This window comes from Egretta garzetta, unplaced genomic scaffold (genome assembly GCF_000687185.1).
Source record: "Egretta garzetta isolate BGI_Z169 unplaced genomic scaffold, ASM68718v1 scaffold14, whole genome shotgun sequence".
Lineage (NCBI taxonomy): Eukaryota > Metazoa > Chordata > Aves > Pelecaniformes > Ardeidae > Egretta > Egretta garzetta.
The window spans coordinates 1,242,933-1,270,270 of NW_009259588.1; the positions used below are offsets into that span (position 1 = coordinate 1,242,933).

Below are 27,338 nucleotides of genomic sequence, written 5' to 3' on the forward strand. Positions count from 1 at the left end.
CCATTTCATGAAAGGCTGCTAACAAGGATTTTCCCCTGTGACTATTTTTTTGTGGGTTTGGTTTTTGTGGTTTTTTTTTTTTTTTTTTTTTTCCTGGAGAGACCATTACTAATGACCCAGATGATCTGGAATCAGACCTGCAAAGCTGAGCATGTCAGCAGAAACGTAAGACATTAACACTTCCCTTTCTGGCTAGACCTCAACTTTTGTATTTTACATGAATAACTATTACTTGACTTCTGGAAGACAGATATACCACGAATTGCTACATTACACCAGCTAACAGATTATTTATGACACTCTCTCCTGTATCTGCTTCTCCCCAGCCTACACAACTTCACCAAATGGAATAACAAAGGCCAAAAATCTTTGCCAATTGTTTGTATTTCCAAACTCAACTCAAACAAGCTGTGGGTCTGACCTCTTGGTCGTTCTGAAAATACTTTGCATGTGTCAAAAGTTGGTGTAGAACACCCTATATTCTTTCTTTAAAAGGACAACCATCTACTTCCACTTTGCAAAGGACTGCAGAAGGCCCAAGGCAGGAGCTGGGGGTATTTCATGGCATGCTTTCCAAAACGAGTGCAGGGACAGCCTGTACCTGTACTCACTGGCTACCCACTTACCATGGTGTTACTCAGACAAGTTAAAATACTTGCATGTAATAAGGCTCCCAGTTCCTAACAAACTTCACCCATTGCCTCACTGACTTTTGGGGGGCTGAGACCCTCAGCTGGAGTAGCCGCAGCTGACTTAGAGCAGCCGAGGACACAAACCGTACGTGCACACCATCTTCTCCTAGGCAGGAGCCCAGTGGGTTCCTCCAGAGCAGCCAGGGCTGATCACTGACCAGCTGTGGACTGGTGTTCCCACTTACCCATTGACTTGTGCTTGACTAACTGCAAATCTTTACAGACCCGAGCTAGAAAATGAGTTTCACTCTCAAATACATCCCTGCGGAGGCACGGTAAGCTAGCTGCTGTAGGACATACCCATTTTTGCTGTCACTCACTTGCACAAGTGAATATTTCACACAGGGAGATGCGATGTGATCCGGAGAGTACAGATAATTTTCTCAGGATTAATATTTCACAGAGAACAGTATTAGCCCGACTAACTTCTAGCTCAAATACTTCAAATCTTAAATGACTTGGTAAAAACCTGCCAGTCAAAAGAGACACTCCTGGTCACACAGGCAGCCTGGACTGGCAATTAACTGGAAATCCCTACAGCCATTCAGAATCTGCAAGCACTTTTAGCAGAAACTGGACATTTCTTGAATTCAGCAGCGCCGTATGAAATGACAACAAGCATTCTGTCTCAAAGCTGCTTCATGGTGCTGAGATAACACCCAGTCTTGCAGACTCTCAGCTGGCTAGAATGAAAAACCATGACTGAATTTGCCATACACTGAGATTTGCCAATAATAAATTTCAGCAATGAAGCCAGAATTTGGGAAACCATTAACAGAAAAGATGATGCAGTTTTTACGTACGCTCAGATTCAAAAGTAACGTTACTTGTTTAGGAGACCCTACTCTGCTGAAGGATCAGGCCCTTGTCATAAAAAGGAAAAAAATGAATGCAAATTTGGTTTGTATGGTGAATTTTTAAACACTTGCTACTTCACAATGTATTAGGTTGGTCGATGGGCAATTTTAAATAGTCCTCGATTTTGAGCATTAAAATATGACAGAGCTCGCTGTTCTAAATTAGTCTGATAAGCAACTTAATCTGTGCTAATTGGTTTTCAGTGGTTCGACGATGCCTTCTTAGACTCTGGACTCGTGTCACTATGTCATTTAATTTAATATGAAGTTCTGAGAACCGTGTGTTGGCAGCAGCCCCGGCTATAAATCAAAGCTTCTTACTCAGAGAGACCAGGGTTATGACATCATACTGAGGCACTGGGTGGAAGACAATGGTCCTTCTGTGTGGGTCTGAATCTGGGAGAAATATTTCAGCCAGTTCTGCAAGCCCACGTTTAAATGAAAGGCCTTTCTAGCAGGTAAAAAAGTTAATATATCAAAACTTGAAGAAAAATAATAAATCATGCACATTCAGTAAAGGGAGTCAGAAAGTGCTTAAATATAAATTATATGTATTTTTTGACAATTCCAACAAGTCTGTTTGCTTTTACACTTTAGCAATCCAGATGGGTTTTAAAACTTTTTTTGGGGGGGGGGTGCTACTAAAATGTGAACTGAGAAAATATAATAATACAAATTAAACAGATGTTTATCCTGATTAACATTAAACTAACAAATCCCCATTTCCACGTAGTATTATCAATGCAGACATTTATGGCACTATAATATATTTATTTTACCCTTGAGTTTGATTGAACCTATCAAACAAAATAGCCACCTTTCACGGTGCAGACTATGATGTAGTTCCCTGGCACTGGCACACAGATTTTTGGTTAGCGTATGAAAATCAGAACACTACTTTTTTCATCATGTGCATGCACGCTTTTCTTCAACTTCTGGACTAAACATCTAATAATTGGTAAGAATTTGAGATGAGACTTTCAAAGAGGGCTGAGGAGTTAAGTGGCTACCTCTCCGTTACTGAGCTGAGCTCTGAAATGCCATTTGTGCCTTCAAAATCCTCCCCTGTCAGTCAGTTTTGAGCCAGGCAGCACACCCTCCTCACCAGGAACCAGACGCTCCTTCAGAAGATGCTGCACAGGTCATTCCAACTGCTGCCGCTGCACTGCTGCTGGCCGACCGGAGATACGCTTAGGGATGTGGACATATCTCCAGGTACACCTTAGCCCCTCTGGATTCGTGCAAAGAGAAAGTCTTGGCTGCTGTGGCAGCATCAGCTGGATCCAGCAGGCTTGAGCAGAGCGAGGACCTCACCCCTTGTTCTGACTCTTGGAGCAGTCTGGTGTTGGGGAGAGGCAATGGGCCGGTTGCCCTCAGAAACTATAATCCCCATTTTGTAACACCAGAGCAGCAGCGGCTGAGCAAAACTTTCTGAAACGCCCTGCCAGCGTATCTGCAGCAGCGGCAATCTCGGTGACAAGGGACGTGCACTCTACCCCTGTCACTACCAGGGGCCTTTTGCAGATGCTGCTTGTGAACTGGGTATTTTTCCCTAGGCACCAATTCAACCAAAACATTTTTTTAAAAGTGAAGCTACTATCAAACCTTTGCTTTTTAGTTAGTAAAACCAGTGGCGGCTCAGAAGCAAAGGGAGCCTCACGCTATCAAAAAGCTGTAGGTAGCACACATGAGCAATTGCAGCTTTTATCTATGCAAGTATCTGAACTCCCTCATCCTCTCTCGCTAGTACACTGCTACTGGTGCGGCTTACTGGGAGGGCTACCTCTAACACTTGCCTGCCTGCCCTCTTTGGGCTTATGTGTATATATTTTTATGGGATCAGATACATATGTACAGTTTTATACAAGAATAGCCTCTGGTTAGATGGAAGCCTTGCGCATACATCTCACTCTATAATCTCAGACAGTGCCATTATCTGATTAGAAAGTGCTTTCCAGCCAACTCATTTACTAAATGCTTTTCAACAGCTGTTAAACTATTAGGTTATTCAATGCATATTTATGAGACAGAAGATTATATATGGTAGCTTGGTGCATACACTGTTAAAGTGGAAGGTAAGGGGAAGGCATTTAGGTTGCGTTAATACAGGAGATATGCATTAGCTTTCTTTCAAAAGAAAAGGGGGAAATTCTTAAAAGGCACAATTCATTTTCCATCTTAACACCTTAATAAATCCTACAATGTTTTAAAGGATAAATCAAGTCCTGTGGTACGTCCGCTTGGGCTGCTCTACTGCTGCTCCCACAGCGCAGCTCCGGGCTCCACCGCTGCCTTCAGCTGGAGGTTTAACTGTGCACAACACCCAGGCTGCACTGGCCAAGGCTTTCTACGTCATTTCTGTCAGACATGCTAAAATTCACTGGGATGAGGTGTTCTTTGATGATGCAGCACAACATTATACCGCCAGTGCTGACATTACTCCTGCTCTCCTGACCAGGGGAAGCTCTGTGGGGACAGGGACAGGCTGGCAGGAGGGCATCCTTCCTGCACCAGTCCTACCCCCAGATCTGCCCTCTCTGGAGAGGGGTTTGGACCTTTGGACCTGGCTGACCTCAGCTATCTTGACTCTGGCATGGTCTTTGTCTTTGGAGATGCATACAGTCCCTCCTGCAGCCTGCAAAACACATCCTTGCCCATGCATTTCACCTCCATCAGCCACCACCACTGCATCCCCTTTAGGATCAATCACTGGGCTAGATTAATTATGGTGATCAGCCACTCGAGGAGAACAAAAATAAGCATCTCCTGTAATCCTGTCCATGTAATTCTAAACCTCGTTCTCCCTCACACAAGTTTTACCTGTTGGCTTTTAAGCTAATTGGAAGATCCTAAAGCCCTATGCTTGCTAACATATGCATGTGAAATCACTGGGAGGTAAGGGAGGGAGTCCTCAAAATGCTTATGCATAGGGGTTCAGTGACCGAAACTACAGGCTGCGTTTTGTCATCTGAAAGGGAATATTTGAAAAGGGAGGCACTGCCAAAAGACAACTTAATGCACTGGAAGTTAACTGTTATGGGTGATCATTGCTGCTGCGAAGGAGTCTGCTGGTCAGACACAGCCAGGGGCTTCTATATAGTGCTCATCCCCCCCGCCTGTTGCAGGGACATCGCACAGGTAATGCTCCTTCTTGGCCTTCCAGATGAAGCTGGAGCACCGCACAGTGAGGCAGAGTTTTGCCTATAAAGACCAAGATGACTGCATCTGCAAGCTGTATGCAGCTGGCTAGGCTCTGGCCGACGGCCGAAATGGGATGTCACCTGGATGAAGCGTGGGCAGCTCTAGTGGGGACCCAGCGACCGGGAGCAAAAGCACCCAAGGGTGTAACGGGGTGCGTAACGCTGGTGAGCGTAGCATGTGTCTCCTGCTGCAGCTGCTGGAAGGGAGCGGAGGGGCTGATGCGCCCAGCGACAATGAATTTTGTGGTCTTCTTAAATGGAAACAGGGCTCCACCAAAATCTCGCCTGCTTTTTGTTACTCTTGTTAAACGTCAAAAGTAACAATCAGCCACCTAGCAGCCAAAAGGAAATAAACTGTAACAGCGCATAGTGTAAAAATGAGCAAATGTGACTGGTATTTTCACCTAAGATAAAAAAAACCAAAACACTCTGGGGCCAACCTTTCGCCACCTCCCTCCTGGTGCCCTGCCCTGATCTGCGCAGGCTTTCCGGCAGCCCAGCTGCTCCCTGGGCTCGATGTTAACGCTTCCAGCAGGTCTGAGGCTTCAGGCCTGGCTCGGCCATGCTTGGTCCCCTCACGCGCGGCCCCTGGAACACAGCACTGACCTAAGGTGGGCCCGGGCGCAACGCACTCCTACCGACTTCCATGCCCCTTCCTCCGGCTCCCCGGGCTGGCAGCATGGCGCCGCTGAGGTGCTGCCAGCCATGGCACTGCCATGGCCCCATTGCACATGCCGCAGGTTAGGACCCTTTCACAACCCAGGCATTGCATTTGACCCCGCTTCCCCAACCACCCCCAAATTACCAACATTTATTAGCTAGGCTAATAATTTTGCCAGCCTTGAGCACGGAGATTCAACAAATAGTCAAGAGAAGTGTCAGGAGACAACCAGCAAAAGCTACTCTCTGTGTCACATTACAGCGGCAATGCTTTGCATCCTCATTTTATTTTTTCTGCTAAGGCGGCCAATGTCGCCTTTTAACTTAGAAAGTGAGCTGTGGGTGGGAGAGCCGAGGTGAAACAGAGGCACGGCCACTCAGTGCAATCACTAGAAAACTGCTGACTGTGCTCGTCTGCAAGGCAGGCAGGAGATAATTTTAGAGCAGAGCAGGAAGTTAGGAGGATGCTGACAGCAATGCGCAGTGGGCACCACTCAGCCTTTTCAGGAGCAACACCAAGAGCTTCACTTCCATAGAATCATAGAATTATAGAAGGGTTTGGGTTGGAAGGGACCTTAAGGAACATGTAGTTCCAAGCCCCCTGCCATGGGCAGGGAACAACTTCCACTAGACTGAGTTGCTCAAAGCTCCATCCACCCTGGCCTTGAACACTCCCAGGGATGGGGCATCCACAACTTCTCTGGGCAACCTGTTCCAGTGCCTCACCACCCTCACAGTGAAGAATTTCTTCCTTATAACTAATCTAAATCTACCTCCTTTCAGTTTAAAGCCATTACCCCTCATCCTTATCACTACATGCCCTTATAAAAAGTCCATCTCCAGCTTTCCCATAGGCCCCCTTCAGGCACTGGGAGGCTGCTATAAGGTCTCCCCGGAGCCTTCTCTTCCCCAGGCTGAACAACCCCAACTCTCTCAGCCTGTCCTCATAGGAGAGGTGCTCCAGCCCTCAGATCATCTTCGTGGCCCTCCTCTGGATCTGCTCCATCAGGTCCATGTACTTCTTATGTTGGGGGGCCCAGAGCCGGACACAAGGCTCCAGGTGGGGGCTCACGAGAGCAGAGTAGAGGGGCAGAATCACCTCCCTCAACCTGCTGGCCATGCTGCTTTTGATGCAACCCAGGATATGGTTGGCCTTCTGGGTTGCAAGCACACATTGTTGGCTCATGTCCAGCTTTTCATCAACCAACACCCCCAGGTCTTTCTCCTCAGGGCTGCTCTCAATCTGTTATCCACCCAGCCTGTATTTTTGCTTGGGATGTGCCCAACCCATGTGCAGGACCTTGTGCTTGGCCTTGTTGAACTTCATTTTGTGCTGCTGGGCTGTAAACAACGATACTAAGGCACATCTGGTCACCACAGGCAGGCTCTCAGCACAGCTCCGTACCTGCAGATTCAAAGGACCTATGTCCCCACCAAGTCACTTGTCTACAGGGCCAGGTTTTCAGAGGAGCTCAGCATGCTGGGGGCTTGTGCTGGTGCCTCCAGGGAGGCAAAGGAACTGCAGAAAAGCTGGCTCTACAAGTGAAGGCCATGCACTTGGAAATCTGGCCCTATGGGTGGTTAAACGTGTCTCAAAATAGAAGTTGCCTAGTGTATCAACACCATTTTAATAAATACTAGAAGTAGTGAAATGATTTTTTAATAATGCTTTGACAAGTAAGAATCCTGACAGAAACAGAAACCGGAAATACTTTATCATCAACTCTTTGCAAAAGCGTATTTTTCATTCCAGTAAAAGAAACACATCAGCTTTCCTTTTTCCATCTTATTAATTATTTCCTAGACAAACTAGTCTGTCTTTGCTTAGTCGAGTATCACTACATGTCTAAATAAAATCCAAAGAAAAACTTTTCTATGTTCACTGTTCTTGATATCAATATTCATTAGATAACAGAAATCATAAAGAGCATTCGCTCCTATCTGTGAAAAGTAAGTTCTTGAACACGTTTCCTCTATTTTGATGTACCTCCTTAAAAGAAATCTGAGCAAACAGAGATCTAACCCTTATCATTCGGTGCGCTGTTTAAAGTCTTCTGAGCTGGAGAACTCCTTCAGCTTTCTTAGCAGATGAAAGCACAGGATTTGGAACCACAGCATACGTGTCTGATTGCTTGTGTTCTTCTTCAGCCTCTCCAGATTAGTTTATACCTCAAATGCTACCACTTACGCCTAGTGATTTCAGAAGACTGTTCCTCCTGTTTGAAATGCATATATGGGCCAATAGTATAATAAATTCACAGAAGCAGAATGATACGCAGTCATAAACAGAAATGAAAACCAAGCGTTTTTCTAAAGGGTAGGGTTCACAAATGCAGCGTTCACCAATGGATTTCCAAAATGTTCTGCTGCACATAACGGAGACACAGAGCACGCCTGCACAGAGCTGCCGCAGTGGAGGGACCTTAAAAGCTGAATATCCAAGCCCATTTTGCTTTGCTCAGACTCCTGACTGCAGCATCCAGTCCTGCGCCTTCCTCCTCACATTCTGATGGGATGTGGCAATGCAAAACGTATTAGTACTTACCATATGAGCTGCGGGAATTCACCTGTGCCAGAATGGTATGGAAACTACTTGTATTTCTGTGCTAGGCATGTCTGGGGAGGAGTCTCAGGAGCCTACAGCTTGCAGGCTCCAGGACAAAACCAATATGCAATTGTTCAGCGATGCGTAATATTGAAGCAATACTAAAAAAAAAATGACATTACAGTCATTTCTGTACACTATAGGCTAATACAGGATTCAGGGATTGCTCAAATTCAGCAGAACAGTAAATCAAAATTTCAATTAAAAGTGGATTATGAGTACTTAGGTTTATGGTCTGTCCCAAGCCAAAGACTTAAGCAAGCCCGTTTTCCAGACCTTGGCTGTTATTTGTGAAGCCTCTACTTTCTGTTTTGTTTTGTTATTTAAACTTTCCATTTACAGAGCAGTGAGATTTTCATTTTTACAGCACTTTTTTTCTTTCTGAGGCAGGAACTTGTCTTCACCAAGTAAGTCCCTGCTCTGCAAAAGACTTGAGCTAACACAGAGGAAAAATACAATCCTGCCATATCTCTGCAGCATGGGAGAAGCCTTATGGCAGCGAAACCATAACACTCTGCTGGAGAGGACAGCTTGTGCTGGCTGCACGTCACAGAGCTGTACTCCATGGAGACGCTATAGGACCATCCACGGGAGGTGGGATGAGTGAGGCCACGTGTCCCTGGATCCACTGGCTGTTTTCCCCTAGGGAATGAGGAAAAACAGGAGCTACAGGAAAAAAACAACCTCTGCTCTGCAGTCGGGGTGGGAACCGCACAGCAAGCCCATGGTTCTCCCACTGGTTGCACCATCTGCGTGTGCCCGCACCCACCCCAGGAGCACGGCCAGCGGGCTCACGCAGTATTTAGGCTTTAGTCCATAGATGGTATTTTGCTTTGGCACAGCCCAGCTGAGCTATAAAATATATGTCTAATGTGTGTCATGCAGCTTTTAAGAGATCCCTCGTGCAGAAATACCTGCAAAATTATGGTAATCACTGCAATGTTAGCATTCTGACTAGTCCTAAAGCACAGGAGAAAAAGCTTACAGGATACCACCTGATTTGTGTAAAATCACACCTTACTCTGGATGATCACTCTGGCATCTGCTTGCCAAAGACCTACACCTTTTATGTTCACGCAATTTGTTTAAACAAGAGACAAAGTGTTACCTGGACCAAAATAGTGCTTATCTGCTTTACATTTTTGTACACTGATCACACCGTGCTTGTTGACTCAACTATTCTTTTCTTCATGAGCAAAACTTTGGTTTTCTACAATGTCTTGAAACATTAAAAGAATGTAGTGACTGAAATCAAATAAAGCAGAACATCCTAAAATGACTCCTAGAAATACAGCAGCGTAAATGACTGATTCAGTCATTGTGCATGGTTTCTAAATACGTAGTCAAGGTGATCGTATCTATCTTTGAAAGGCACAATGGAAACAACGACCAGCAACATACGCGCAAAACCTTACAGCTGCAACACAGGTGTAACAAAAACATACTCTACTATTAATTCTGATGATTGCAGAAGCAAATTCACTCTTACCACTGTTAGGAAAGAGTTTGCAAAGAATGTAAGATGTTTTTCAATTACCTATATGCCCATATACGTTAAGAGAACGTGAGTGGAGAACCAAACAGGAATGGAGGGAAGGCATATTTACCATTCAATACCTGCTTCCCTTTCCCCTACTCTGGTGTTATATTTTTTCTTTCAGGTTTATCAGTACAGCAGACTAAACAAGATTCCCAGTGTTTTCAACAATTGCCATAATTAAAGATGTCTTTGCAGAATAAAGCCTAGGCTGGTTCTCTGTTGCCTGTCACTAGGTAGGTATTCCCATAACTTCACATCAGATGTTTCAAACTCAGAATGGTGGTAGCATAAACCAACATTGCAGCAGTGAGTACTATTCCTGTGGTTTAGAACAAAGTGGTAAAAAATGGCCTATGAAAAGGCAGTAGAGGAACGATGCTGCTTAATAAACAGCAGTTAAAAACAGGCGCGTATTTGAAATACCTGTGAGGGTAACCTGGGTAGCAAGGCAATACCTGTTGGCCTCTACAACGGACTTTTGTTGCTGAAAAGTGTTCTACAAGAGAGTAACAACTCTTTTTCTTTCCAATCTAAGAGATGAAATTTATGTCTTTAAATGTACACAGACATACTCACTGGGGATGAAGTTTGCATAACTAGGCTGATTTGGTGAAGCATAGCCACGCAGCACATATGCAATAAGCAGTCAGTTGCCCATGTCAGGTTTCAGGCACTTTTATTTTAAATTAAAGTCCTGATAAAAGTCTGGTGTGCATGCAAGTGAACTAGGTGAAATTCCGAATGCGTATTTCATGGGATTTCACCTGCAAAAAGTTGGCAGGTTTCTTCAAGTCACATGACACGACTCAAGTATTGCTTTGTGGGAATTTCCCTCAGAAGGACTATTTTCACTTGGAAAGTCTACAAAAAAGCATGAACCTAATCATTTTTCTAATTCTTCTTCCTTCCAAAACAACAGCATCAAAACCACCCTTTTCTTCTACTTTCCCAAAAAAAGTGTTCTCAGAAAAAGTGCCATTTCAAATAATAAAAAAAAAAATTAAAAAAATCTAAATTTACTTGCTATTAAAATCTTCATACAAGCCTGCTTGGAATTCAGCTAGCATTGAGTACTTCAGTGTCACTTCACAGCCACTGCCATAAGCTTCCAAAATAAATTGGCACATGTGTTTCTGAACACTTCCTATAGGCAAAGCATTTTGCATGGAGCACTCTGATCTCCATTCACATTGTGCTCTTCATTGCTACCCAAGCGCGGCATCAGCCTGGAGCACTGTTTTCACCCCGCGCAAGACAGAGAGGTGCAGGATGACTGAAAGGAAAATCCACATGCCACCTCCAGCTCAGAGCCCAGCATGCTTACGGTGCTGTGATGCGAACTCAGAAGTATTATTCAAATGTAATGTGCCCTCTGGGGCCACAAAGTCAGACCAAGGGTTGACAGCAACTTAGCAGAGAGCTCGGTGCGCTCACAATTTGTGGCTACACATGTAAGTGTGTGCCGGGGCTCTTCATCTCCTAAAAGCAGAAAAAGTCCTTATTCCAGCAGTTCTCTGCCACCGATATAAAAGAAAACATTCATCAGAACATCGCTTATGTGGGCAGCGGAGAGAAAGGCAGCTCTCATGGTCTGATTCTCACTCATATTTTATGGCACCAGGTATACCTCCAAATTCCTCAGGTTACTAAAGAATTATTAGAGCCATATCTCTTTCTAAGTAATCATAATTATCTCTCATTTTTACTAGCAGAGATAAGGAATATGTATTTTGTTACCATTAGCAGGAAGATAGGTGAAAAGCTGGTACTGGCTTCTCTTTCTCTTCCCATTGCAGACATAGAAGTTGACCTGGACAGGGCTGGTAATTCTCTGATTGCGGAAAGGTGGTATCTCAACCACTAATGAATTCTGCAAAAGCAACAAATCAGAAAGTCAAGGCACAACTAAGGCAGTCGAGCTGCACAATAGTGTTCACAAGTTAACCCTGAGAAGGAGGCGCCCGGGCTCACAACTTGGAACACACTCTCTGCAGGGGAACTGGTGGGCTGGTGGGCAAGGATGGCCACCCGCCATCCCCAGTGTCCCCTGTTCCAAGGACTCCAGAAGTAGGGAAGTAAGATTTTAGCATGGTTCAGGTCTTACAGAATCACCAGCCTTCACCTCTTCCCTTTGGACAGCAAATACGATATCTGCATATGGACAAGAATCTGGAACCACAACCAAATTGTAGTCCCTAACTCAGCAGGAGAAAGCACAGCTGCTTGGCTGGCAGGTCAACCCCAGTATACCTCACCCTAACACAACTTGCTTTGAAAGGAAAATTAGGACAGGCATATGATTATTCAAGTATTTTCATTTTCCACAGTGAAATGTTTTTTCATCTAACAGGAAGTTCTAAGCATGCTAGTTTCTGTGGATGTGCTAACAGGAAGAAGGGCTGGAGAGTGTGTAGATGATCTTCCACTGTCAGAAACCAAATCCTCCAGCACAGGGCTAAGGAATGACTTAGCTGCTCGGGCATCAGCTTACACAAGTGCACAGTGAAATCTGCTATGACCATCAAAACCTCCCTTGGCACTTTTTGAAAGAATAAAAGGGAACGCTCATCTTAGCATTTGGCCTGCATTCAGCTGAGGTCTTTAAATTGTTTGCCTGCATGTCTCCAGCGGGTTTGCAGCTAACAAACTGCTGCATATTCCTGCAGAGGTGGAATAGTGGCTGTATTTCCCACTTACAGTCATGGCTGAGGAAGCCACACTTCTCCAACCATGGGGCTGATCTCCTGTGAGAGGACTCACATTTCTTCTGCCACAGTAGACAAAAGCCAAGGAAAATGATCAAGAAATTGCTTTGGGAGCAGAAGGAAGAACTGACCCAGCAAGACAGAAGATGAGCAGACGGGGCTGGCCCATCCCGGACAATGAAAAATATTTTCCAAATGGTGTCTCCGACTTTTGGGATAGCTTCCAATGAAGGCTTTTTACCCCATGCTCCCATTAAAGAAAGATTTCCAGGAGGGGAGGCTTAAGTACTTGTTCTGTTTCAGTGGGGAGACACAGTGCCAAAGCCTTGGAAATCCCTCTTTAGTAACAGTGCTGGAGAAGGCAATATATATTTTTCATCTTGATGTTAAAATATTTAAGGCAGACTTACTGGCTTGCACATTTCTTTGTCGGTTTTGGCTTCCATTTCCCACACATGGTGACCATCTAAAAGACAAAAGAAAAAGATATCTAGTTCCGTCCTTTTTTCCTCTCCCAAGCCTACAAAAGAATGACTTTTGCAAAAAATTCTCTTTGAAGGGGCACTGCATATACGAAAACCAGCTCTCAAAATGCATTGGCCAAGCGTTGCCCAACCAGGAGGCCATCTGGGTAACCTGCAACGGGAGTCCACTTCGCTCTTTTGAAGGGGGGAACCACAGTCCAGAGCGCACAATACTGCAATGGAGGAAAGCCACCGGGAGTTTATTCTACCACTAGTGTGGACAAAATATGCAACTGTTCTACGCCTTAGTTTCCCAGACTTTCAGATAAAAATACTGCTACCCATGAGGCCTTTTGATCACTACTTGTGCTGGAAGTCATATTCAGCACTAATACAAAACAAAACAAAACAAAGTAGTATTAAGGAAGCTCCTCAGCCATGCAGTATTTCATTTTAACACACTCTTAGTCCGGCTTATCGTAACTCTGCTGCTTGGATCAAAAGGCAAGGCCATAGGCTGGGAAACACAGCCTTTGACTCCATTTTAAAGTCAGTTTAGCTTAGCTACAGTGGTCCTACCTACAGTTTTCTGGAGCTGCTTTTAGTGGTGTGTTGGGTCCTCCTAATATACTGTATTTCTGTTTTCAAGCAAACACAGATTTAAGCTACAGCTATCACTTTTTCTGGGGACCCATCTTTTGGAAGACACTGGGTTTGTGTCATTTTTCCTGCGCCTCACTGATACAGAAGTCACTGGTCAATAACTGTTTTTTTTTTCTTCCTTGTGGCTTCAAAACTCAATGGCAAAGAAATTAGAAAAGTAATACAAAACGTAAGGTTTCCATTCTGCAGGCCTAGAAAAACACAAACATGTACGGAAGGCCACAAGCAGACTGCTGTCTAAGCTGGGCAGCAGGGACACATGCAGCTTCATGAGTCCCACCATTGTCAGATGTCAATGAATGAAAGGGAAAATGAGACTTCATGTCATCTCTTTTGTATATTTATTGCAGCATCGGGACATGCAAATGCAAATATTAGCTATTTTGAACTTCATCACATAGACGTAGGCCTGCCTTAGGAAAACAGCTCTCGGCAAGGTAAAAGAGTGAATGCACTTTTTCTTCTCTCTTCGCTTTCATGGCCAGGATGGAGGTGACGCATTTAGAACTGCCTGATTTATTACAAATGTCTGTAAATAATATTTTTGTGTACAGCTGTCCTACTGTGAAAGGAATGCTGCTGAGGGACTAGCCCTGGCGATTGTTTTAATGTTCAAAACCCCCTTCTTTTTAATGTATGGAAAGAGGTGCAACGTGAAAGCTGCAGCACAAATAGCACAGTGGATTTGGCAGGTCTTTCTGTAGGAAACAATTAGCAGATCTACCCTTAGTTTCCTCCTACATTTTAAATTGTGACGCTGTAAAAGGAATCCCTTTAATTGGTACTGCCACGTTCGGCTGCGGGGAGAGAAAGAGCAGCCAGACCGTGCTCAGCTCTCCTTAACGATGCCTTTTGAGAGTGCCAGAATTGAAGCAGACTTCTCGGGAGGACTGGCGATGGCTTCACAATTTATCCAACAGATGCTTCCCCTGAGCTGTCAGTAGAAAAACCCTGACTGAAATTCAGCAAGCCAGGACACATCCCTTGTCTGGGAGCAGCCTCCTTCATCTCCTGCCCCCTCCCCATAGAGCCCCTGCAGCCCTCCCTCCCTCTCCCTCCCAATTAATTCAATCAGTTGTAGAGTAACACAGCACTGGCACTATCACACGTTTTGCAAAGTCTAGGAACTTCTGCTTTGTAAGGGGTTTGTTGGTGGGTTCTTTTTTTTTTACATCTACAGTCGTCCAGACTAGTAGTTAACATGTGTTCAATTTGCCTTTGTAAATGGATTACCAGAAGTTCAGGTTTTTTGCTGTGTTTAATTTCTGCTTTGCAAGACGAATGATCTGATTCAGGTTTCTGGTTTTTATTTCCTGCCGATACTTCAGTAAAATTCAAAACGACTCCATCTCTAGCTAGTCTTTCAATTACTTCACGCAGCACCGCCTTTATGCACTTTTGAAATTTTTATGATGACAAAGAGAGTTTGCTCAGAAATGTTTTAAATGCTGTAATCTAAACTATTAAGAAAATAAAAATCCAGAGCCATGGCTCGTCTTTGGAAGCTAATAAGAACAATACTGATTTCGCTCCAAGAAATTCCCTTGAGACTGTCCAGACCATCGCAGCTCAGCGACTGAGGGGAAGGGGAAGAGAGGGAAGAAGTAGGGAATAGACAACTCATTAACAGCTAGTGACATTTCATTTAACAAAAACACATGGAGGAAAGTTGTTATGAAGCAGAGACAAAAAAAAAAAAAAAAAAAAAAAAAGGACAATTCCTCATATTACGTCTGGTGAACCAAGAGGGAAATCTCAACGCCCACGGACTGGGACCAGCTCCAGGAGGGAAACCTTAGACCACTACGTCAACCTCTTACAGTAAACATGTTTTGCAGGTTTATACAGTTCAGCTGAAATTAAAGGAAAGAAAAAATAATAATAATAAAAATAAAAATTAAAAAAGAAAAAGAGAAAGGAATAATGGCTCCGGAAGGGTTTGTGGGAGCCTGAAGCAGCAAGACAATCTGCCCGCACCAGAGAAAACGGTTTTGCCCCCTGTGCCCATAGGCTGGGCAGCCTGGCGAGCAGGCGGGATGCCGCCTCCCGTCAGTGTGTCCTGGAGGAGCGAGGGCTGCTCAACCACAAAAGTTTCCATTGTACGCCTGCCACATCTGCAGCAGCCCGCCTGGGTCGGGGCCCAAGGCAACTCCCTCCTGGCCGCCGGCCAACCAAAGTACACCAGAGCAATTTATACCTTTCCAAAATGCAAATAATTCAAATTACAGACATAACACAAAGCTGAAGCAGACACATTTCAGGCATTCCCGTTAAAGTTTACTCTCTGGAATTACCGTACCCAAATGGGCAGTTGTTATACAGGGAGGGGGGGAGACGGAGGCAGGAGAGGAAGGAGAGGAGGAGGCAGGGAGGAAAAGGGAGAAGGGAGAAAACGGCTTTTCCAAAGGTCTCATTTCATTCCCTTTCATTTTGCTATTTACTTTTACCAAGTAATATCTTATCCAAACCAAATGCCTGGCTTTGTTTTGGCGTTTTTAAGATTTATAGTGCAATATTTTGAACAGAAAGACATCTCTTTATATAGCTGAAAACTTGTGTCAAGGTATTATACTGGATTTGTTTTATTTTGTGGTGTATCTTTTTTACAAAAGGGAAATAAAAACAAAACATCTGTGCACAGAACCCACAGGGCAAAAGCCCTGCAGAGACCCCGGCAGAGTGCCCCCCTTCCCCGGTGCCGACAGGAGCAGCAGCAGTTGATCCCCCAAAGCCAAGGCTTCAGCTGGGGACCCATGCCAAGGGCTGGAAGAAAGACCCTAGAGTCCCTCCTCCGCCTAAGAGGCAGCGTGGGAGCGGGGCAGCGCCAGGGGAGCGAGAATCCCCCTGTTTTGCACGGGCTCTCTGACCGTGCCCGGGCTCGGCGCTGCACTGCTGACAGGTGGCCATCAGCGCTGCCGCCAGCTGAAGACACCAGGTTTTGTCAGGAAGCCTGACATTTACAGACCGACTGCTGTTATTTATAGCCATCCCTGCTTTGGGTGCACTTCACCACCAGCCGCCTCAGCCTTTTTTTTTTTTTTCCCCCGGCGCTGTGACACTGGGAGCACCTGGGATTGCTAATGACGAAAATACCGAGAACCTACCGCGTTACGTGGGGTGGATTTTCAGCTTTGCAAAGCATAAACACCCCGTTTTAACATGCGGAGGCTGAACAGTGAATGGGCCTTTGTAGTCTGCTCTTATCAGCCGCTCGCTCCAGCGTTAAAGGAAACTGCACACAAGTCCAGAAGTAAAAATACTCTAATTCATCAGGGAATTCCCTGCTGTATGAGTCACTGAACGGCTTCCCCACCACACCCAGCTACAAGATTTCCACATAAAAAAGCACTGTAGAGGCCTGTTTTAACACAGAAGCAGCGCTAAAAAGTAGTTGTGTAAATCTAGCAGCATCAGTTATTCACACATAAAGCCCAGCAAACCACAATGTATGGATTTTTCTTCATGGAAGAGCAACATAAAGAGCTGTAAAGACTTTCCAAAGAGATTTTTCTGCTGTCTTCCCCTCCTCACTGCCCATCAGGACAGATCCTCCAGCGTTTCCAGGGCTGGGTTTACCCCAGTGTCCCAGGGAAGTGCAAGCGTAGCACTAGGGGTTCGCAAGCTCAGAACAGTCAAACCACCAGCCCAACTTTCATTACAGACCAATGGATGGCAGAAAGGGGAAAGAATATACAGCACCAAAAAAAACCCCCAAGCCTGGAAATCAGGAGGTTATAACATCTGGCAACCACTTAAACCTTGCCTCTATGAAACTGGCATAATGGGAGTGTTCAGATACATTTAAGCGATTTCACTTTACTACAGGAGGTTAAAACAGTCTATATTCTTTAGTAGTCCTGTGTTCACTTGAGATACGAGAAGAATAGACATTATCTAGGATTTCACTGCCCATACACAGTGTACATTTTATACTCTTCCAGCCCGTGGCTCAACAGAGTTTGACTGCACTGGCTGGACTGTAAATCTGTATTTACGTTCATATATATTGCAAATAAGATGGTGAAACTAGCTCTGCCCTCCCAAAGGAAGCCACTACTTGATTAATGTGTTGTGATATTACCCTAAACAATAATGCCTATATTACATCCCAGATTACTTTAACATGTCCACGACAGGCAGGGCACAGATGCAATGCAGAATGATTATACAGCCTAATTTTGAGGTGCTCTGCAAAGGTTGTCTGCCTTCCTATTTGGCCCTGTTAATGCATATTAAAATGCCTTAGGAGTGAAGGATTTTCAAGTTACCAATTTGCACCCCAACCCATTTTCCCTGGGAAGTGCACTCACGGCACTGAGATGACTGATCTGTTAGCAGGTCCGGAAGGAAAGGATGAGTTTCCAGCCAGAGAAGAGGATGAAGACTTAGGCAAAGTCTTGTCATTCAGACTTAAGAGACACCTGGTTTTGTGCAGAGATGCTACCAGCTTCCAGGCGGCAGGGCAAGCTGGGCAAGGTCTGTGCCTGGGCTGGCAATGAAGGTGGCGAAGAGACGGCTCCATTGCTTGGAGGAGAGCACTCCCCACGCCAGTCCTGGGCACGACCCGCTTGCTCTGTCTCACCTGCCAGTGGACATGCATTGGCATGGGCTTACTAGTGCCGGATTTTGCTTCAGAGGCAGCAGCCTTTTGGATCTGAGGATGCCACACAGAGCCTTTTCTAGGCTGGTCTTGCAAGCATCTTGCTGTGAACAACATTTCCCCAGCTGGATACTGGCAAGCCCAATAATCTGTGGATGCGAGTCTGTGCCTGTGTTTACACACTGGCATACGTTTTAAAGACATTTACAAGGGACAGGCCATAACGATGAACCAACACCAGCCAAGCAGTCTGCCATGGGATGTCCAGAGAAGATGGGGCAGGAAGAGATCAAGAAAACATTCAGAAACATGGAGGGAGTGGAGAGTAAGTATCTGCAACGTAAGCGGCCAGGACCATTCTTTTGACCACCTCAATGGCACTTCACTGCCCCCAGATCTGCCACCTCCAAGGGCTCGATGCAGTGGGAGATGCCTCCTGGCTGTGCCTGTGCCCAGAGCCACCTGCAGAGCAGCTCCACCTCCTGCTGCTGCTCCCACCGGTACCATGGCCTACCTGCAGCACCTCGTCCCCGTCTGCCTCTCCAGCCACCTGGAGCTCCTCTTTGCTCTTCCGCTACTTTTGGTATGAGACCACACGGCTGGTCTGATTTTCACCCACTTTATTTCCCTCTTCCTTGCCAGGAAGACCCCAGCTGCTCTTCTCTGCCCTCCTCACAGCCCACTGTCCTGATACAGAGACCTCCCCCACAGCTTTGCTCCCCATCCCTGGCGTGTCTTCTGGCATGCATCAGTTCATGAGCAGCAGGGTTCATGCATAACTGACCTATTTGTATTGCCACATCAAAGCTGCTGTATTTGTGTCTCCTCATAAGCATTTTTGCAGCATATGGATTTTGTCCATTCCTTCAGATATACATTTCTGCAGTATTGAGATTAATATTATGTAGACTTAGGTGTTTCTTTCATGTATATGATGCTTTCAAGTTACTTTTTCTCTTTTCTCTCTTAACTGTAAAAAAGTCACGCAGCAACCAGGTGATAAAAATCCAGTATAAACTGTATCTTACAGTAATTTGGCATCTGTGCCAGACATGCCCTTCCTTTCTGGTTGCTCAGCTGGGGAAGCCAAAAGCTGAGGAACCCACTTTGCCTGAACGGAGAGCCTTTTTAGCTGCTTTTACCACAGTAGGTCTAACAGACTTAATTATTCTGAGTTCAAGTGTTTGCAAATGAACTGTAATTTTAGTCCAGGTAATTAAAAGGAGGCACTGTGCTGACAACTGACTGATCGGGGCTCATTTTGAGCCAAAACCATTGGAATGACCTGCCAGATCCTATTTTCAGCAGAATGGAAGCTGGTTATGCAATTTGTGCTCTCTGGCACCTCCCCCTATTCAAATTACTGTTGGTCTGAGGGTTTGATTTAATAACTCTCAGTAATTCCAGGTCTAAGGCACTCAACTTCCAAGTAAAACGGCAGCTTGACAGCCCTGCGAAATCTCTCTAGAGCAGCCAGGTTGACCCATGCACACCCAGCACAGCCACCCACCAGCAGCCATGACAATACTTTGCTCTGTCTTTGGTTACATTTGTGTCATCTCCTTGTCTTCACAATTTTAACTTTCCTCTGGGAACCTCTAGTAGGCTGAACCTGTGACTCCGCAGCTGAAACTGAGTAAAATATTCCTGGTCCATCTTCTTCAGTCTAATCTGTCTCATATTTTCTCAGAGACTACTGAAGTAACAAACCTCACAGCCAGTTTAAACCACATTCCAAATTTTCCTTCCATGAACAATTCTTTTCCTCTACTTCTTCTGCGCTTGATGCCAACACCACCACCTGTACTACAGCTACTCCTACTTCTGTCTCATTTTAAGATGTTTGATCCAAACGCTTTCAATTCTTCCTTCCTGATTTCTTTTTAAGACACAAACTCTTCATTTTATCTATATGGCCACAAATACTCATCCTCCAGAGATATCCCAGTACGGCAAGTCCTCATGACTTTTTAGCAGAGTCTAAGCAGTAAGCTTTTGCGTGGCATTTTTTTTTTTTTCATCTCATTGTCCCCCTCATGTCCCTTTTCTTGCTCCTCTTGTCCAAGAAGGTTGGGCTGAATCTTAGAGGTCTCTCCTCCTCTCCTCTGATTACCTGCCTTGACATTAGCCTCCCTGCAACAAGGCACACCTTAGAAATGTCTTATCTGTCTATTGCTCTCTTAAATGTAATTGTACTTTCTTCCACATTGCTCTTGAAAGTGTAATCTTACTCCCTCAACAGACCTAAAGGGAACATGCTCCTCTTCCCTCAGCTCTCTCCACTTTTCCTGTAATGCCCACCTTAGACATTTGGAGGTATCCCCTTGTATTGGGTTATGTGGCAAGGTTTTGGTAGCAATGGAGCTTCAGGGGTGGCCCCTGTGAGACGATGCCAGAAGCTGCCCCCATGTCAGACAGAGCCAGCTCCCGGAGGCTTCAAGATGGACCTGCTACTGGCCAAAGCTGAGACCATCAGGAAAGCTGGTGGCATCTCTCTGAGAATGTATTTAAGAAGGGGTAAAAAATGCTGTGCAGCAGTTGTGAGAGAGGAGCGAGAATATGTGAGACAGACAGCCTTGCAGGCACCAAGGTCAGTGCAGAAGGAGAGGGAGGAGATGCTCCAGGCGTCGAAGCAGAGATTCCCCTGCAGCCCATGTAGAAGACCACGGTGAAGCAGGGTGTCCCCCTGCAGCCCATGGAGGAGCTGGAGCAGATTTCCACCCTGCGGCCCGTGCAGAGCCCACACTCCTGGAGCAGGCTCCTGGCAGGAGCTGTGGCCTGTGAAGAGGAGCCCACACAGAAACCGGTTTTCTGGCAGGACCTGTGGCTGTGGGAGGGACCCACGCTGGAGCAGGGGGACAGCGTGGGGAGGAAGGAGTGGCAGAGAGGGGCTGTTACGGACTGACCACAGCCCCCATTCCCTGTCCCCCTGCACCATGCGGCAGGGAGGAGGTAGAAGTCGGGAATGAAGGACTGAAGTTGAGCTTGGGAAGGGAGTAGGTTTTTAGTTTTGTCTTTGTTTCTCACTGTCCTACTCCACTTTTAATTGGCAATAAATTATTTTCCCCAAGCAGAGTTTGCTTTGCCTGTGACAGTAACCAGTAAGCAATCTCCCTGTCTCTATCTTGACCCAAGAGCTTTTTAATCTTACTTTCTCCCCCCTGTCCTGTTGAGGAGGGGGAGTGAGAGTGCAGCTTGGTGGGTACCGGGCAGCCAGCCAAGGTCACCCCACCACACTCCTTTCCTCTACTGTCTTTAGGCACCAGTTGCTTCATTAGACTCTCAGTTTTCTGGAAAGGGCTGTGAATTCCTGTGTGTTTGGACAGAGGGTCCTACTGGAACGGTAACAGTAAAAACTATCTGAAATCTTGTGCTAGTTATAAAAGTTCAGAGACAAAGCTTTGATTGCACAGATACAGCTGCTTGAAGCCACTTAGTCTGGCAAAGACATGAAAGAATAAACTTCAAGCATTCAGCCTGTACTATATTTCTATAGTAATTAAAAATTTACAGGATTACTCAGACAAGTGACTTTTAACTAAAGACTATATGGTTATTCCTCATTTCTCTGTTGTCCACGGTAAGTATCTGTGATTGATTGATCTCATTCTTCACTGTGAGAGCAACACCCTGGATGAGGCTTGTTGCCACTGATACCATCTCATATGTATGGCTGCTGTCCCGCTCTGTCTTCACCATTCCCTAGACTAAACAGCCAGGAAAAACTGAAACGTGCTGACATTTCCTACAAGCTACATCACTGCTCCTGCATGCGTGTGAAAGGGTTCCACCATCAAGTGACTCCACCGTTTGATGACACTATTTGCCCAAGGATATCTATTTCTGGGCAGTGGCCAGAAACCCCTTCACCTATCAATACATCTCTAGAAAACAGGTTCAAGTGACCTTCACATGAACTCTGTGCTCCCAACTTGTATGCCTTTGAAGTTTCCAGTTTATCTAGTTTCCAGAATTTTTAACCTCACTGCGCATGAGTCAGCGTGCAACTGCTCACTGCCAACTGGAATGTGTGTCCTGAACTTGGATGAACAGACAGATAAAGACAAAATTATGTAGTATCTGTCCATTTGAGTAGAGGGGGAAAGGGAGTTTTGCCACTTGCTTATTTATTATGTGAGCTACAGTATGATTACTAGTGTGAAACATGACCCCTTTTTGGCCAGTTGCCCCCCAAACTGTGACTGCTACTGGCAATGGAAAGAGCAATGGAAAGATCTCTGAGAATGTAAGATCTTTTACCAAATGGAGCTCTGCCAAGACTCAAGTCACCCATCTCCCCATCACATCACATCACGTCAAAACAGACTCCAAACCCTGAGCTCCAAGGTGTAGCTGAGTCAAACCAAAAAGCCCACATGCTTCCCCAACACATCCGTTCCATCCACATGCCACTCAAATGTTTCGTCAACAGATCACTTTCCAGGACTTTTTATAAGTTCTCCTGAAGCTAAAACACTGCACTCGAGTTACCTGCCACGCAAGGTAACTTTTGCTCACACAACATATGGGCAACAGAACTGAATTTCTCAGGCTGACGTTTGTACCTTAAAGCAGCAACTGATTGATTCTAGTCTCTGCCAGAGACAGTGAAATTTGAGAGGACAAAAAAACCTGTGATGTGCTTGAGTGGACACTTAAATTCATCCAGCTTCCTTCTTTTCTGTATCGCACTTACTTTGTGCAAGCATTTGGCTGACCAAGCTTGACCACACGTCTAACAGTAGGCAAACCGTAAGTTTTCCCATCTGAAATACTTAGAGAAAGGTGTGATTTCCTTTGGCATATACACCAAAACACTTGGTGATTTCACCCAGCTATCTTTCATCTGCTCTAGTATAACTGTTACCATGCCACGTCAGCGCCTTCATGTTCTAAGATCCAGCAGGGAAGAGGAAGAGTTTTGACAGAAAAATCCATTTAACAAAATAAAAACAACAGCAGAATTCAAACTTTTAGAGTTTAAAGCAATAACTAAATCTGAAACACTCTTTAGTCGTTTGAAAGTATTAAAAAAGAGAAAAATCCCTGGAGGAAATGTTGCTTAGGTGCTGTTTATTTCTCTGTCTTTCAGGAACTTGAGTTTCAAAGGCTTTGGGCGCAACAGCTGAGGATATTATGCAATTAGGTTACAAAGTGTATAGGTGCTAGGATCACTGTTGATTTGAAGGCTGAGTAGTTAAAAACACATTCAAAACCATTGAAGTCCGCAAACCTGGACTTACTCAGAGATACAGCGTTACAAGTTGTGAACTCTATCAATGTCCGTCAAAGAGAGTGATGCATCTTCAAGGAGGGGCATTTGTCACGTGGAAGCTTAAATGCAGGCCTTTGACCAGGACAAAATGGTCCTCATCATTAACAGCCCAGAACCAGAATTTCAAAGTCAGTGTTATTTGAGAAACTAATCCTGCAGTGAAGCTGGGTGTTGCATTTCTGCCTTTTCGCTCTTTAAAACTCTTGCCTTGAGCTCCGGTCACTAAGCACAAAACCAAAGAAATGGGTCTGGAGCTCTAACTTACTAGTGGAAACTCAACTGAATGTGAACTAATAATAATACACCAAATATCCATTTCTTCCCATAGATTGCCACTTGCTAATAATGAAGATTTCAGTCAGCTTAACCTGATCTCTTAGGTATGTCTGGACTTGGCCAAATCCGTGAAGTCCAGAAATACTTGAGCTAGTTCCAGTGCCAAAACCATTCTAGCTACGGGAGCAAGGAGCGATTTTCAGGGTAGATTAACTCAGATCTTAGTGCAAGACTCTTTCTAAATCCTAAAATATCTTGGGCAACTCTACAACATCCTAGAGCGTACCAGGAAGACATACCCATAACGCTCCTGTGCTTTGGTGCTTGGGATATTGGCTTTATGTCTCATCAGTGAGCTTTCACTCATCAGTTACAGGAAACATGTGAACTGAGTGAAGAAAAAGTAGGATTTTTGCACCGTGTTCAGTTTTATAGATCACTAATCATAATCTGATATACTCGGAGCCAGCAGTCTGGTCATTTCTGTAAGGCTTTTGTGTTGCTTTGTGTTCAGTAACTCACGTACCTTCAAAAAACTAGCTTTGAAAACAAATACGCAGTGTTTGCAGAAGCTGTTACCAAAAAAAGGTAGCTGACAGATATATAGTCCTTAAAACATACTCCCCAAACACCTCTGCATTTTCTGAACTTCCCTCAAGATTTTTGTTGCCTGGTATGTTTCTAATCTAGAAACTAAATAAAAAGTTTTAAAAATATAATTAAATACATCAGTGTCTTTTATTGTAATTCCAGGTCACGATCCCTGCTCTTGCAGATGTGTGTGTTAGACAGAAAACGTTTTTGTCCCTCCTAGCCAAACACCTCCTCCCATAGCTAACAAGCACCAACTTCATTTCATCTACTTCTGCAACTAGAACACACCAGAGCAAATACCAGCCTACAGGCATCAAGGGTCCTTGCCAGTAAGAAGTTGCAGCTTTTTTTATAGTTGAGAAAGTACTAATTCTTCTTCTGAAAAACAGATTGGTACTGGACATCATAAATCTAGCATCCAACAACCATGACATATGGACTCACAAGACCCTTTTGAAACTCAGGAAGAGAAAAGCATGACTACAGAGCCAGAAAGTGAAAGAATGTAAGAAAAACAATTATTAGTGTAATTTGTGAGAGACAAAGTCATCGTGGGACTCCCCAGTCTAAAGAAATTCTGAATTTAGAAGAATGAACCTCTCGGAGCACATTCAGTGTTCACATTTTTACTACTGATAGGTTTCTTGAATGGTCATTTTACACCATCATTCATCACTGGAAAATATGGTCTGATGTGCAAGCAATAAAACATTGACCAAAATCCCGTAAAATAAGGACTCATTTCAACATGTCAGAACTTTTTTACGGTACTGTAAAAGGCTTGAGCAAATTTCAGTCCACTTCTGAACAGACTCATTATTTACCCAAAGGGGTGCCTTCTGCCCAAGCGCTGGACCACACCGTGAGGGGTTCTCCTCACAGCACTCCTCCCACCCTCTGTTCAGTGTGCCTTGCCTTCACGCCTCGGCTGCCTCACTCCTCCTCTGTGAGATGCCAGTTGCAGGGCTGCAAAGTATGTTTTGCTCTGTTTCACATGGCTTCTTGGCTGAAAGGCAGCCAGTAAGGGGTTAAGCTGAAAGCACCAAGCCGCTGCCTCTGCAGCTGAAGGATTGATTTGATCATTCTTCAGGGATTCCCTCTTGCATGAGTCACTGTTCAGACAGACTCCCCACGAAAGGAGGGCAGGATAATGCCATTCCTCCAGAGACTACAACAGCTGAGGGCTAGCCCTGAGGACGGAGAGCTTGGGACTCAGGCTTGGAAAAACATTCAGTGGACCACAATGCACTAGGCAGACTTAAAGAAATTATTCAGACAGAGGTGGGGGGGGGGAAAGGCAAACAAAAAGTGTTCTCAAAACTCTTTGCGTTAACTAATTAAGTATGCAGACTAGCATGAATTAGATGAGCTCCCAGAGACTGCCTGCCAGCTTGGGGACTCTGCCCAAGTGAGGACTGAAGACATGAACTCATGTAGTGTAATATTTAAATTTTATATAAAAGATACGTTCTCTTTATGAGTGCAATGATGCCTGTGATCTATTGCTTTGTAATAGCTGCGTTTGGCTGCTACCCACTAGGAACGTGATTAACATTTCGAATTCAAAACCAAAAGTGGTTACACCAGCAAAACTAATGAATGTCTCCAGCTAATCACAAGAGTTCATAACGAGCTTTGTAAGAGAAAGAGAAACTATGCTGGTGTTCCCTCTCTTGACCTGCTTTCATAGATGTAAAAGAAAGGGAAAGAAGCACCGTGTGCTGATTTTCAAAAGTGAAGGCTGGTAATGCTCGTTCATTTGACATTAAATACAGTGGCATTGCTCAAAAATTGAGCTGGAGCAGTTCGCCACTTAATAAGACAACATCGTGCTTGCTTGTTTCCAATGCATCGAGCTGTTGGGCAACGTAGCACACAACCCATCACAGAAGCCCTAGGAATTGCTCAGCCCAGATCAGCCAGCAGCTTTGCTTTTTGTGTGCCATTCCTAGCAACAGGATTGCAGATCCTGGAGATGCCGAACGCTCTCAACTTCAAACACTTGGCCCCTGCAGCATACCTTGCAGCACTGCCCTGCAACCACAACGAATCTACTGTGAGACTACCAAAACCAGGCAGAACAGGCTTCAGATCAGATCTTTCAGTACTGACTTAATGACCTTGACTACTCTTCAATAATAGCAGCTCACGGACTGACTCCTGCAGCCTTGCCCCCCACCCCATGCCAGGGGGAATGGCGCAGGGGGCTCTCCAGTGGTGCTTTCGTGTAGAAGACACACTCCTGCACTGGCCCATCCTGCCAACCCATGCACCCAAGGAGTTCACCCCAGGAATTCTTCAGGGAGACAGGCAAGGCCTTTTGATCATTTTTTTCCTCATCAGCACACCCATTGTGCAGCAATACAGTCCTTCATCTCTCACAATGTTCAAAAACTGTCGCTTATATAAATCTATATGCTGTCTTTGTGCAGCCTCAAATTCCTTGTGCTTGAGGGAGGTATCTGTCTGGCTAAGAAGTACAAGGCTGGTCCCGTTTTGCATTTTTGTTATGTAAGGTTGTAAGGTGAACACTTTTGGAGTACTTGATGCTAAGGGAGACGGTGTCCAAATTCATGCTGTGGTACTTGCTGGTGGGCGAGTAGCATCACCATCATAATCCTTTGGGATGTGATACTTCAAAATTTTGCCAACTCAATAAAGGAAGAGGAGAAAAAATAAGTATCAAGGAAAGCACCTTTTAATGTGGTTTCCTTCCTGTAATGAAAAGGTCGAGGACTTTGCTCCCAACATGTCACGCTAACACACTTCTATGCAGGAAAGGAAGTTTAAATATGAAGTAGACGGTCACGTTCTTCCCTCCCTCCCCTCATGCTATGCAAAGAGCAGAGTCCAGGGTTTTTTTTTAATTGCAATACCACCTTTTTCCCTTTTTTTTTTTTTTTAACTTTCTTAAGAAACAAGAAGGGTGTTCTGCTCATCTCACAGCCACAGCCCAATCAAACACAGCACTTGGGGGTCAGAGGAACAGTGCTGACTGGCTCTCGCCCAGGAGCCGGGGCATTACCTCCGCCCCACACGCGCTTTTGGTGACTTAAACCTCACCGATCCAGGGCTCTGCCGGGGTTCTGCTCTTCCCCCAAGCCCGCTGAGCTTGCACCTATCCAGATGTCTTCGCCTCCAGAGCCTCCCCCGCATGCCCCGCCATCCCTTCTCACGCCAGGCTTCCTGCGCTGCCGGCAGCGGCCG

At 45.1% G+C, this 27,338-nt stretch overlaps 1 protein-coding gene across 1 annotated transcript in view; it reads right to left on the reverse strand.

Annotated features, from left to right (window-relative positions):
* NFATC1 (nuclear factor of activated T cells 1) overlaps positions 1-27,338 on the reverse strand; it is a 105,313-nt gene that overhangs the window by 35,478 nt on the left and 42,497 nt on the right. Inside the window, exons 6-7 of the mRNA XM_035893474.1 lie at positions 12,670-12,725; positions 11,292-11,424 (exon numbers count right to left, since the gene is read on the reverse strand). Coding sequence (XP_035749367.1) covers positions 11,292-11,424; positions 12,670-12,725 — 189 coding nt within the window. The remainder of the gene's footprint in view (positions 1-11,291; positions 11,425-12,669; positions 12,726-27,338) is intronic.